Raw genomic sequence first — 13,851 nt, forward strand, 5'->3', positions numbered from 1 at the left:
AATTGAGTATTCATAGACCTATGTTTAATTTTCTGACATATGTTTAATCTCAACTTTTATGCAACAGGGCTCAGATTAAAAACTTCTTCATTTGAACCCTCATGTTGCAGAATTATTAGAAGTCTGTCAATCACAAAATTTATAATTGATCGTTAAATTGGCAACATACAACACATATAAGGAGATTAAAGAGAATGTATCTGTCTGAAATTTCCACAATTTTTTTTTTTCTGAGTTAGTGCATATGTCATAGGTTTAACCAATCCCGTTGAGTGCATGTAATCTTTCCCCAATATAGGATAAACAATAAAGTTCAAAGTTAATGGAGACAAATTTTGATGATTTCTACAGCAGAATTTTCCTGGGACGTGATGGGTCAATTCATTCAATGCTAAGTGGTGACATCATCCACTCCATGCTATAGAAAAGAGAACATACCTAACCATCTCTCAGATATTGTCGACATAAGTTTCGGGGAATACTTTGGATGAGATTTCATGTGATATTTTTGCATTGTTTAAAGCAAAATAGGTTTAATGTGACTGTCCCATTTCACACCATCAGTTATTGCACTACCTGGCCAAGTCCTTGAGAGGTGAAATTATTTATGCGAATAGGGATCATTATGTAGTGTATTGTGTGAATTGCGAGGTGTCACCACACCATGAGCAAAAGTTATGTCTTTTGATCATCAGTGTGCACACAGATATGTGCGTGAAAATGAGCGAACAACTCTCATATAGACTCCTCTACAGTGTGCATGGTACTACAAGGGAACTTTGTTATGAGGACATAAAAAAGGAGGAGAGTTACCTTGCTCTATCATATTTCTCACTCTATCAGGGTGCAAACGCAAATATAAAGAGCTTTAATCTGCTTTAATCTTTGTTATGTCTGACCTCTTCATAACGAGGTTCCATTGTGCAACTAGTCTTTTACAGATTAGAAGTGCGTGTGATGATACAGTCCAGTTTTTTTTGTTTGGTTCTACTGAATGGCGTCATTACTTTGTGTCTCTTAAGTGGGGTTATTTTGTATGTGTGTGCTACTCTTATATTTCTCATGGTCTGAGGGTTATCCATGTGGATTATACTCGATAAATATCTCTTTAGTGTGAATTTATTTTGCTGTAAACCCAAATGTCTTTTGAAAATGAAGAAAAGTGGAGAAGAGTTGTCTTGTCTAAGCGAGAGAGATATATTGTTTGACATAGGTTCATTTATTTTTTACAAAATCATGTAGATTTTGATGAGTGCAAGGTAATGGGTAAAAAAGGTGAGGGGTAGTGTACCATTATCAGCAATGAAACAAAGTTTGGTTGTTATGAAGTATATATTTGTTAAACTGAATTGTTTTTGGTTTTATAGGCCCTGAGGATTTTTGTGCATCATGTCTGTGTGATGTGACATTCATAAATTTTTCAGTTGAGAGCAAGGGTGTTAAGTTGCCACTAAAGCCAGTGCTTGTGGCACCTTCACGCCCTTATCTTTCTTAACTGATGAATTTTTCATATAGAATTCATTGACCTGATTCAACACCAGAATGGTTCATGTTACAACAACAAAGGTGATGATTAAAGTCATGACTTGGTGTAATTATTATAGATAGTATTCCAGTATTCAAGTATCTTATCTTGACCTAGAATGTTGTTTCCTTTGTGACATACCTGGGTAGTGTCATGTGAAATGACACTAGTATGAAGTACTTGTTAGAATGTCAATGCATTGCGGTATATTTCTGTGGCAGACACGGCTGCAGCGCAATTAGGCCAAATCCATAGTATCCTCCAAACTCTGTTTGGGGATACAATTATTAATGACGTAATGTACATTTTAGATCATTTTACCACACAAAATAGTGGGAAAATTGTGATAGCCAATCATTTACCGCAAGAGGAAACAAATGGAATTCAACTTTTTATTTTGTGTGTAGATTTGGCAGATACAGATTTATTTTTATGAGAGATAAGTAAGCTGCCCCAACGAAAACATGAATGTGTCATGGTAGTAGGTACCCATGTGAATATCATTCATTCGTGCATCCTTGAAGTGATACAGATATACAGTGTTCTCCTATTGTTACACATATGATCCTAAGACAACCACTATCGAGTTCATTCATTTGTTCACTCTTTAAATGCTATGTCGAGGTGCATAATTTATATTCAGTGATCCTTCAATATAATAGTTTACATGTCATGAATGTGTGATATGCTGTCTAAACCCATCCTGAAGAATGCTCATGACTTCAACTCTACGTATTCAACTTGCTGCACTAAAGCTTGTGGAAGAAAGCTATAGAATTTTTTAACTTGATGTTCATTGTGCTCTGTGAATCTGCTTTTTGAAATGAAAAAGTAAAAAAAAAAAATCCATGACACAAAGTACAGAAAGCAATGAATGCTTGCCAAATGAATACAAAATATGATGTAATCTTGAATGCAGGTTTGAAATGACATGGTCCAGGAGAGCAGTTATTTGCCATGGTATCTTACAGCAAGAATGTGCATATCTAAAGAATAACGTTGTTGGTTTGTGTGTGGCTGAAAGATGATATACATGTGGTAATAAACAGAAAGGCAGGTGAAAATATTGCTTGATATCAGTGTCCATTCATTAGGACCACTTCTCACAACTGCATTCATTTTGAAGAGAAAGTGTTCAAATTTGAGTGTGATTGTTCTGATATTTTAAACTGTAATAGTAGAGTGTTGGCTAAAATGTGGAAATCGGGTTTGTAAATAAAAGGATATTGCTGAGGCTAAGCTTCTATAAAACTGAAAGTGGCCTGTCTTTTATTTCTTGTTCAATGTATATACACATTTCTACTGATGTTTTATGTCCAAATTGTTAACTTTGCCCAAGTCTGATGTATTTGGACAAGATAAAACAGGTTTGAACTGCAATATTGGAATTACATGATTTTGTTAACACACACTGGTCATATAATATACATGCAAGAGTTCATTTGACTAATGTGAATGTGACTGATGCAGAATTGACTGTATTGTCTTTAATTTTGAGTGTAAATGATGCATATTTTAGTATGATTATGCAGATGTGTCAGGCTGTAAGAAGAATGTCAGGTAGAAATTCAGCAAATTAATGATGTAGTTTACAATATGCAATGAGGATACAGTGCACTCCCGTTAGAACGAACACGGTTATAACGAAATTCCGGTTACACCAAAATAAAAATCCAGGTCGCAAAATTAAAATCTCTATATTCTTTATTGTTTATTTGTTCGGTTATAATTAAATTTTGATATAACGAAAGAAAACTGCCAGTCTCGAGGACTTCGTTATAACGGGAGTCCACTGTATTAATTTCATTCAGAGTTTCATTGAACATATGATAATGTACTACACGTAGTTGACAGTGAACAGCAAAGTAGACATTCAAGTATCTCTCTCTATTTAATATGAAAATTATGTTCCACACTCAGTATCAGGGGCTGATCCAGGAATTCCATAAAGTGGGGGGGGGGGGGGGATGCATTTACAAAATTATAGGGGGTGCATGCACCCCCATTTTTTTCTTTTTATTTCTTTTGTTTCAAAAAAAAAAGATAAGGAGGGGTGTGCGCCCAGTGTGCGCCTGCCTGGATCCGCCACTGGGTATGTAATGACATTCAACACAAGAAGAGCGGTCCTCTTTCCCAAAGCCATTCCATTTGGAAAAACCTTTTTTGCAGTATGCACACGCAATTTACACCGAAATCACACAGCAACACACCTCTAAAAAAAAAGCATGCAGACAATTTCCTGTATCCAAGTCTAGAATAATGCAGAAAGTCAGTATTTCCTCATCAGGGTACCTGACCAGCACAGGTTTATTATCAAAAGTATCTGAAGAATTTTAATACAGGGTCAAACAAGTAGTTTCTCTCATGATATCTGTATCCTGGCCAGAAAGGGAGTGCTGTAGGATCCGAGGTAGAGGTGATCTCCCGTGTCCAAGACTTCACTGACCACAGAGACCGTGGATCCAGTGGGATCGTCCATCCTTTGGAGTATCTCTCCCTCCTCATTCAACTCTAGGATGAGTCCGTAGGGCTTGGTGGTGTACTGGAAGATGGTTTCTGGAGTGAAAAACTGTCGAGCAAAAAGTTGAAAAAAAAAATGTGTTTTTGAGGGGATACATTGTATTGACAAAATTTATGTTTTTGTGGAATTTTGTTCACTCGTTCCATTCAATGAAGGAAAATATGCAATTGATAAATACCAATACTGCTATAGAGGCTCTTGAGTAATGCCTGATTGCTTTTAAACCCTTTTATCTTTTTTAAGGGTTGTGGGGTTGAGATGAGTACAGAAGGTTTTTTATAAGTTTGATGTAGTTTTCATATGATGTAATAATTTAATGTGGGGTAATTTTTAATAGTTATTCTTGCCAGATTTGTGTACATAGCTGCAGTACAATGCATGAGGATATTATACTTTGGCTAGGAGCAGCGGAATGATGTCACGTCTTACTTTAAGAAGCAGTTGTCTGAGCCAAGGCCTCGGTGCAAGAAGGTCATAGATGCATCTCCTTCGTACAGTGGGATGAGCTACCCAGAACCCCCCACCTGTTGTTGAGCTTGGACGGATGTTGTCTACGAATCCAGGAAGGTTTTCAGCAAAGATCTCGGTTTTACCACTCTTCTCGCCTGTCAAGAAATACCTGCAAAATGTAGAAAATGAAAGAGTGAATGTAAGTACAAGTACTGAGCATATCCATTTATTTCATCACATCAGTCTATATTTGCAGATGTGATTAATCAATTGAGTGAATTTAGCAGGAAGAAAGTATTGGGAAGGAAATGGACAGTTAAGTGTTTGTGGTGCATTTTAAGAATATATTATGTTGTGAAAATATGTAACAGTTACCATTTTGATTGGTAGGATGCTGTTTAAAAGCAGATATGACTAAAACATAAGGTTTTTTTTCCTGGTTAAATATTTGGAAACCTCATATAGTCGCTAAAATAAGAAAAATAGGAAGATGTTTGAAGAGATGAAGATGATGATGTTGATGATGATGATGATGATGATGATGATGATGATGATGATGATGATGATGATGATGATGATGATGATGATGATGATGTCAGATGATGATGATGATGATGATGATGGTGATGATGGTGATGATGGTGATGATGGTGGTGATGATGGTGATGATGATGATGATGATGATGATGATGAAGCATGTCTGGTATCTCACCTGTGAATCCTCATCCTGCCTCCCTCAGCAACCAGGAGGAAACTCTCGTTGTGAGACAGCTGAACACCATTTGCCAGGGCCAGGCCGTCCATCAGAACAGAGACTCTTCTTGATGATGGGTCGTACTTCAGTAATCTGCATCAGAAGTAGAAAAAGATTGCATGCATGACTTGTCAACCCCACAGATATCTTTTTCTTAGCCTCACAACATTATGGAAATACATGTAACTCCAAAATGGACTTTCGAGAAGGGATGCAAATTCTTTTTGTGGTAAGCGTATTATTGTTTGACTTCTTATATCGTAATAGCAAACATAACCAACAAGTTCATCTATCTGGAACACGGGTAATGCCATTATTCCTGGTGTCTGTATGTGTAAGCAAGGAATGGACATCACTTTCAGTACGGGGAAATGCACTATATGAGTTAAATGGCTATAGGATGGAATCTGGAACAGTAGCGCATACTCAGATATGATGACACCTTTCACACTCCTTGGTGATTTGCAACCACTCCATGAAACATATCAAACTCTGATTGAGTGGAAACATAGTACAGTTTCCTGTGAAGTGGGGGTCCTTGTGAAAAAGGTCACATGACGTTAGAGCATGAATAGATCACAACTGAATTAATGGATAATTATTGAAGGAATCATTGTTTTCTTTCACCTCCCAAACTGTATGAGGCAAAATCTGTTGAGGCATACAATGTTATTGTATTTCCTTTGCAAATTTGTTTTAAACATTTATCTTGATTTCTCACTTCTGATACAAACTCTGAGGTATGACAATGTTGCTATGGCAACCTTACCTGCCATCACTCATGCCTTCCAGGGCCAGTGTAAGGTGTTGATGGCGATGCCATCGCGAGCTGCTGTGAGTGAAGAAGACCGTGCCATTGGAATGCACATCAAGGTCGTTGAAGAAAAGAATTGGTTTACCATCCACTTCTGTGTCCTTGGGAATAAGCTGAGATTTTTCTCCTGTATGGGAAGGAAATATGAAGTTGTCACAAAATGTCACCCAAAGTGTCATATTTTCATGGTTATCATTGTTCAGGACATAATGCCATCTGTAAGGTGTCTTAATCTTTGCTTCTAGAACAAAGAAATAATGACCTCAGCCATTATACATACATTTTGTGGGCTTCATGTGTGTTTGTAGGTGTGAAAATATTAAATTTGCCACATAATATAGTTTATCACTACCATATGAAGCAGTTGTATGTTAGCTTAGCTTGTATTTTGAGCAGCATACAAGTAGAATTTGTGTGTTCTGTATGTAATGGCATCCAACAACAATGTCGATGTCACTGTATTCATCAAAATCAGAAAATTATGTGTGTAATATATCAGAATAAAGGAGCATTTTGAGAAAAGAGGCTTATAATCGGTTGAACAAGAATGGGACATCGTCTAATTCAGAAGGTTTGACTGTCTTTAGCTTAGAGCATAGTGAGATTATTACCATTTCTTTCAATTTCAAGAGATGATTTTATCAGTCCTGAGTCTTATTGTTCTGTTTTGTTTTGTTTTGTTTTGTTATTTCTCAATATTTTTTTTTTCTATTTAATTAAACATCATTTTTTTTAAATGAATTTTATCAGGAACAAAATTATGGTGAGACACAGATATCTAAAAGAATCTAAGTTTGTTATAGCTGAACTGCATTATGTATAAAACCATAGGTTACCTGTTGTGACGTTGATGCGGAATAGCCCAAGGAATGCATCAAGGACATAGAGACCTCCATCAGGTCCAAAGCGGAGACCAAGAGGGCGCCCACACTCTGTCTCGTTTGCTGGAAACATGAGGGAGAATTATTGGAAATATTGTTCACCAATGGCATTATGGTAATATCATATCCATTTTTCTTTGCAGTTAACAAACATAATCATTATTTTCCCTCGGCATACTCTAGAATGACATATTTTTATATTGCATTTCATCAAGATATAAAGCATTTTTATCCAGATGAATGTTTGTGAGCACTTATAGAGCTAAAATATATGCACAATAGCTGCAAAATGTATTTGGGCCAAGGCATGGGTTTTTTTGTTTGTTTTGTTTTGTTTTGTTTTGTTTTGTTCTTTCCACTCCAGTTGATATCAACCAAAATACTCAGATATAGTTTTGATATCAATGGTGCTGGCAATAGCAACATATCCGTAGAGAACATTTGTAGCTTGTGAGATGCTTGGTGTATACACGGCTTAAAATTTTGTTGGACTGTCCCATTTCGATCACCCTATATTTTACCCTTAAAGACAAATGAAAAGAAAGAAAGAAAGAAAAAGTTAAAGTAATGCCCTTAGTGCTACTCTATAGTGTTCTGTAAGTTTGTTTGGGTGTTTGTTTTTGTAGTAAGAGGTTTTGATGTATGGATACCTCACTTAATTTATTGAATATACAGGCATCAGGAAGTGTCATGATTTGACCAGGTCAATTATCCATTTAGATAATTGCAGGTACACATCGAAAGTTATAAATCACAATTCTAACTACATATAATACAGATGACATCTGTGAAATGAATGTGCCGATATCAACAATATAATATTTAACACTAACAATCACTATAGCAATTATATCAATTCCATAAATCAAAAATATATTCATACAAACATACAGACTTTGAAATATTTCAAGAGGGATTAAACATTATGGATCTCCATATGAGGTTTTCTTTCTCAAACAGTAATAACTCTGAATATTGTGGCTCTATCTTTTCCTTCCAATATTTTGCAACATCATCATCTTCTTCTTGAATAATCATATGAATTTGGGGGAATCAACTTTACAATTATAACAAAGGCCATGGTATGGAATAACTGAAACATGGCAACTGTGTCTGGGGATATAATAACTAAGGTTTGGCTAAGTGTTTCATAGGATATTGCTCAGTTACAAAGATCCAGATAGCAAACAGTGTCTATATCAACCCGTGTCAAGATACCGAGTGTATTCTTTAACAAAAGATGTATCAAACTTACCACAAGAGGGCGGTCCAAGAATTGCTACATCCGAGACTGATAAATCTTTGCTGATTCTCACAATTTTGCCATCTGCTGTACCACTGTAGATTTCACCTGTTTTGGGGGAAAAAAAGTGAGATAATTTTACGATGATATATACCACAAGTATTTTCACGCCCTAGAAAACCAACAAAAACTACCTTTACTAGTCTTTCTCATGCAGGCAGATTTGACAAAGGTGAGAACAAGTTTAATGATATCAGAGGAAGGAAGTTTCATTATGTAAAGATACATGAATGGTAGTGAAATTCAAGTACTGGTATACAGATTACTGTAAAAGTGAAATTTTTTGTAGTGTGGAAATTTTCGTGCATTTCATACCTCCATAAGCTACCACAAAAATAAAAGCACATGAATATTTTTGCATACCATATGTACCTTTAATCAATGTCCTGATTCCGCGGAATTAAGAATACGTGAAATTCATCTAACCCAGCCGAGCGCAAAGAAAAAATAATAATAATAATTCTTCATGTGAAAATATCCACTTTTACAGTATTACTTTTGTTGTAATAGTCACTGACTCTGAAGAGACAAAAAGGCTGATGAACAGAGGAGTTCATGAAATAGTTACCATGAAGGTTCGCCAAGGATTCGGGTCCAAGAATTGAGTCATCCAGGATTCTTTCTGCCCCCTGGAGGTAGGTGTTTTCTGGGAGAGAATCCCCCAGGTAAGGTGGATCTGGCAACCTAGGGATCAAGACATTGAAAGGTCTTCATACATATGAACACAACTTTTCATGTAAAATCAGACGAAAAAAAAAAAACATATTGTCAACAAGCATATACTAGACATCCTGCATTAGTAAAGTTGGTACGTGTCCGTTAGCTACATATGTACCTATACATTGTGAGTTGCAATGTTTGTTCTCTTTTGAAGCGTTTGTATGTGTTCCTTTTGCATATACAATATTTCTTCATCTGAATGGCTGTTGACAGACTCATAGCATACCAGAAAAACTGCAAGATTCGCTGCACTGTATTCCTGTATCATCAAATGTGTGTAATTGGTTATGCATAAATACCAACTTCTATACAATGTACTCCTGGTCAAGATTATATTGGTATGTTTGGACAAGGTACTACTGGCAAGGGTCGATGAAGAATCATTTAGCTTCTCATCCTTGCCTCTTAATTTTGTTTTCCTGATTTGTATTGTCGTAGAGGAGTGCTACAAACACTTGAAGAGTTTGTTCGCAAAAACCGATAAGTCCAGTTTTGAAGATTTTGAAGTACGGTCTCTGTCATAAAGTACAAAATAATACCTTTTAAATGATATATTGGTCACTATATATAAAGGTAAATTCTTGAAGTTATGGTCAAAAGAAGAAAAAATTTTCTTATTATTCTCTTTATTTTTCTTGACCTTTAATCACAAATATCTCCATTTGGCAAATATGGACTTATGGGTTGTTGCGAACAAACTCTTCACTTGCAGCAACCTGAATATTTGTGCTGTCACGCTACTCATAATACAATGTATTCACAATGCTCTCAATGTTCCCTTTAATAGCCATGACTTTCTGAGGCCTTCAGATGGATGCTACAATGGCAGTATCCTTACAAATACAACAATGACTGGCTTTCCTGAGCAATGTACATAAAACATGTACCAAAGACAATACCGATAGTTAATACATCAAAGAGGAATTTACACTCGCATAACTGATTCATTGTCCAAATATTAGGCGTTTTTAAAACATGATAACACATTGTCAGATCAATCCACAATAGATACTAGAGTAACTCAAAGAGTGTAGGGTTGAATGCTGTACTTACTGGAATTCCACAGGCTCAAATGGGATGGGCAGTAGGAATATGATAGCCGTGACAACAATGTGAACAGTGATGGCAGTGTTGAGGAAGATGTCACTGGAAGGCCTATATGATGGAATTTAAGGTAAATAAAGTCCCATTAACCAAAGGCTGAGATTAGTTGTAAGATTTATATCGATCATATACTGTTATTCAGTATTTAACTGTATGATGAAAATAACAAGCAACTGAAAATTGCTTGCATGTACAACCGAGAGCTCACCCCTGGTAACCTGAGCTGGTGTGTCTTGGCCTATGGAGGCGAGGAATATAGCAATATCTGCATGGGAGCTGGAAACGCCACAGAGTGTGTGAACAAGGATCATCCTTTAAGTGGCTGTGTAGATCTTCTACCCCTACCATCGATGCAGTGAGTTAGTCTATAGATCTCTATGCAACATAACTTATTTTTAGATATACCGGTACACTGCCAGGCATATTGCAATGTATTGCTATGGCATATCATTCAGAATATTGTACACAGACATGCATTAAAGTTATACTTACATGTTTGATGTTGTTTTCAAGCCTCATAAGACTGATGTTACTGTGAGGGACAGTAAGACACCACTGAAGTCGTCTTTGCCAATACCAAAGGGGACACATTGGACCAGCATACTTTGCCTCTGGTTTTAATGGTGGTGATGAGAAATGCTGGTACAGTGTAGTTTCTGCAATGAGAGATCAGGTGCTGTAGTGCAGACATACTGGTACATGGGGACCTCATTATAACAAGCTGCTTGGGACCGCTGAAATGTCGTTATAACAACCATCTCATTATATCAGGGATCTCATTATATCAGGGATGAAAACAAAAGGCTATAAAAGCAATGGGACCAGAAACATTACCTCGCTGTGCTGGCTTTCTCGCTCTATCCAACCTCGTTATAACAAGGATCTACTGTGTATACCGCTACATACATGAAATGCATCTAAACAGCTGAACAGAAATGTTGCCTGCCTCTTTGAGGAATGGGTGCCACTCTGCTACCATCTCTGTGCCTTTGTTTCTCTCTGTGCTCTGTTTTGTCTTTCACATTTGTTTTGTTTGTTTCTCTCTTCCTCTCCACCTTCCCCCCCCCCCCCCACCCCCGCTTTTTTCCCCCCTCTCTCACTTTCTCATATGTATAAAAATATACGTGTATACAGCGTACATGTATATCTAACTACGTATATAACTCTGGAGCCAGCTTTAGAGAGACAGTGTGTACGAAATGTGCACTTGCACTGAACAATGTCAGCAGTAAAGCTTGTGATTGATAGGGATATAATATAGTTGAAAAGGTTAAGGAGACATATTTATGTACATATACGTGTACAATTATAATTATGATATACATAATAACTGTTGCTCTCATTTCACCAATCTGCCTCTACCTGTCTAACATATACACACTTCCTGTTCTTCTTCTTTTTTTTTTCAAATCTGACCTCTCTCATTAAATCAAAGAATTAAATCATATTCTACTGTAAAAGAAAAAAAAAAAAGAACTCCACATTTGAGTTTTATTTCATGAAATAATTTATTTACAGGCGTTCCATATGTAAGTTTTCATACATGTACAAGATATACATGTGATGCACATTGGCTAACTGAACATTACAATGGATGCAGTGTGCAGTTGCAATGCCAGAATAAGTGATCTCACATCAGTTCAGTACACAGTCAACCTTGCTTAAGTTGACCTTGCACGAGTCAAATAATAAAATACAGCTGTATGTCGAATAATGTCAAAGATCTTTCTAAGTCCTCTTCTCTTTATATTCTATTGACTGTAATCCCTCAAAAGTCGAATTTTCTCTAAGTCAAAGCTCTTTCTTCAGTCCAAATACTTTGTAGATTCGACTTAGGCAAGGTTGACTGTATTTTCCCCCCATATAGTTGAGACAGATATGTGCTACTTTCTTCCATAAATTACAAGTCAAGTACTACAAGTGAACTAATGATTTTATCTATACAATCTCATCTCTTGGAATACAGTAACATAAACAGGTGAATTCACTGACAATATCATACAATGTACCATAAACTCTACCAATATAGCAGAATTCTTCGCTACAATTTTAGCTGCTATGTGTCTGCAAACTACGTATTTGCCCCACATATTTTTGGAGATGAACATACCATTGCCACTATCACAGTATTTTGTCCAAGAGTACAACATCCTTGTACTAATTAATTTATAACAACATGTCTGAAGGTACTCTATTCTTGGTAATTTTTCATATTCATTCCTGTTATTTGACATCCAATGTAAACCAGATCTAGTTCAAAATCACACATGTGATTTGTGACCTATCCCAATAACTTATGATCTCTGATCCACACGAGTATGACAGACCCCCCCCCCCGAAAAAAAAGGGAAAACAAAACAAAACAAAAGAGTTTTATTGATTTCTTTGACTGTTACCAGTTCTGATGGTGACAAGAAATGATTTAGTACAGATGAATGGAAGAACGGCTCAATAAAGGATGGATAAATGGTAGATAAGAAAATATAATGTCTAACATCCAATTTAGCGGTGAAGACACATCAATGCCAAAATCAGAATTAAAAGTTAGAGAATGAGGTAAAGTTCTGTTTAAGGTAGAAGCCAGAAGCTTGGAAATTTACAGAGAGATCCACTCTGTGCACTTCTAAATCAAACATTTCATATCAATGACTTACAATGTACTTACTTTCATCATGAAAATGGCATATCAAGACGGAATTTCGACAATCAAAAGGTATACAATGGTAATTTCTATGTACACAATGTGGCACAAATTGGGCTAAATCTAAGATGGACAGGTCTTTAAGCTTTGAAAAGAGAAACCATAATCCTGCATCACAAAACTCAAACACTATTTCACAGAATACTCTTCAAGTGTCTGGTGATTCTGTTTCTATGTAAAAGTGCATATGTATTACACGTGCTTAGCACTCATTCTGAATACATGTATCTAAATGTTTGTATACAGCACTGTACATGTATTCTCAAAAGTATAAAAATTTGCTGGTTTTCTTCACAATATTTGACTATCTTTCGGCCAGATCACTCCCAAGCAGAAAAGCTCAATGATATTATGTCCAATAAGGGAAACATGGCATTTTGTAACCCTTTCCTGTACTTCATGATGGTCCATAATAGTATTTTCTATAAGCTAACTACAATGACGAACTGGCTGTTGATGACACTGCTACAATTGAAAAACTTAATAATTAATTTGGCACATTAAAGACGGAGTGTTATGTACACTTTGTTTTGTTTTGTTGGTGGGTTTTTTTCAATCAAAAGAGTCTAGGTAGGAGATGAACTCTACATGCATGTAGGCAAACATAATATTACACTTCAGTAGAATAAAAAAAATACTACCACAGTGTCACCAGTTCAAGGTTTGGCCATATCTTGAGTTAAACTTATCACAAGTGTACCATGAAGAATTCCTCAAAGCTCTTTGACCTCTGCCTCTGTGACTGGCAAACAGAGCATGACTGGTTATTTTTCACCGTAAGCCTCCTACCACGGTTCAATGAAAATAGATTTTGACAATATATTGACTACATTGTACAAGATACAACATTGGTTTACCATAGATTCTAGCCACCTAATTGTACATTTACTTGGAGGCTTTCCTTTTCATAAAGACTTTTTGCTTTCATGCACAGTGAATGGAATACCTCATACTGAAAACGATTCACTTAGAATAACCTATAATGATGAACATAATGCAGATTACTTCTTCAGATATCATTTTTGTCTTTGGGCAGTAGCAAGCTATCTCCAAGTTGATTACTTCTAAAAGTAGCAGT

The 13,851-nt window shown here is 36.2% G+C and overlaps 1 protein-coding gene across 1 annotated transcript; it reads right to left on the reverse strand.

Annotated features, from left to right (window-relative positions):
* Nucleotides 1–3,887: 3,887 nt before the first annotated feature.
* LOC139723173 (adipocyte plasma membrane-associated protein-like) lies at nt 3,888–10,773 on the reverse strand. Its single transcript, XM_071634433.1, has 9 exons — nt 10,766–10,773; nt 10,022–10,123; nt 8,817–8,932; nt 8,201–8,296; nt 6,901–7,008; nt 6,020–6,191; nt 5,209–5,343; nt 4,476–4,665; nt 3,888–4,094 (listed from the first exon to the last, which is right to left on the reverse strand). The coding sequence occupies exons 1-9, from the start codon at nt 10,771–10,773 to the stop codon at nt 3,888–3,890; spliced, it is 1,134 nt and encodes a 377-aa protein (XP_071490534.1).
* Between the last annotated feature and the right edge of the window lie 3,078 nt (nt 10,774–13,851).

Source organism: Diadema antillarum, unplaced genomic scaffold (genome assembly GCF_040938485.1).
Source record: "Diadema antillarum isolate AM-2024a unplaced genomic scaffold, OU_Dant_1.0 scf00000182, whole genome shotgun sequence".
Taxonomy (NCBI): domain Eukaryota; kingdom Metazoa; phylum Echinodermata; class Echinoidea; order Diadematoida; family Diadematidae; genus Diadema; species Diadema antillarum.

Coding starts and splice junctions, on each gene's coding strand:
- LOC139723173 (XM_071634433.1), bottom strand. Junction 5,344..6,019: donor GAAGGCATGAGTGATGGCAG/GTAAGGTTGCCA, acceptor CTTCTGATGCAG/ATTACTGAAGTACGACCCAT. Junction 4,666..5,208: donor GGCAGGATGAGGATTCACAG/GTGAGATACCAG, acceptor TACATTTTGCAG/GTATTTCTTGACAGGCGAGA.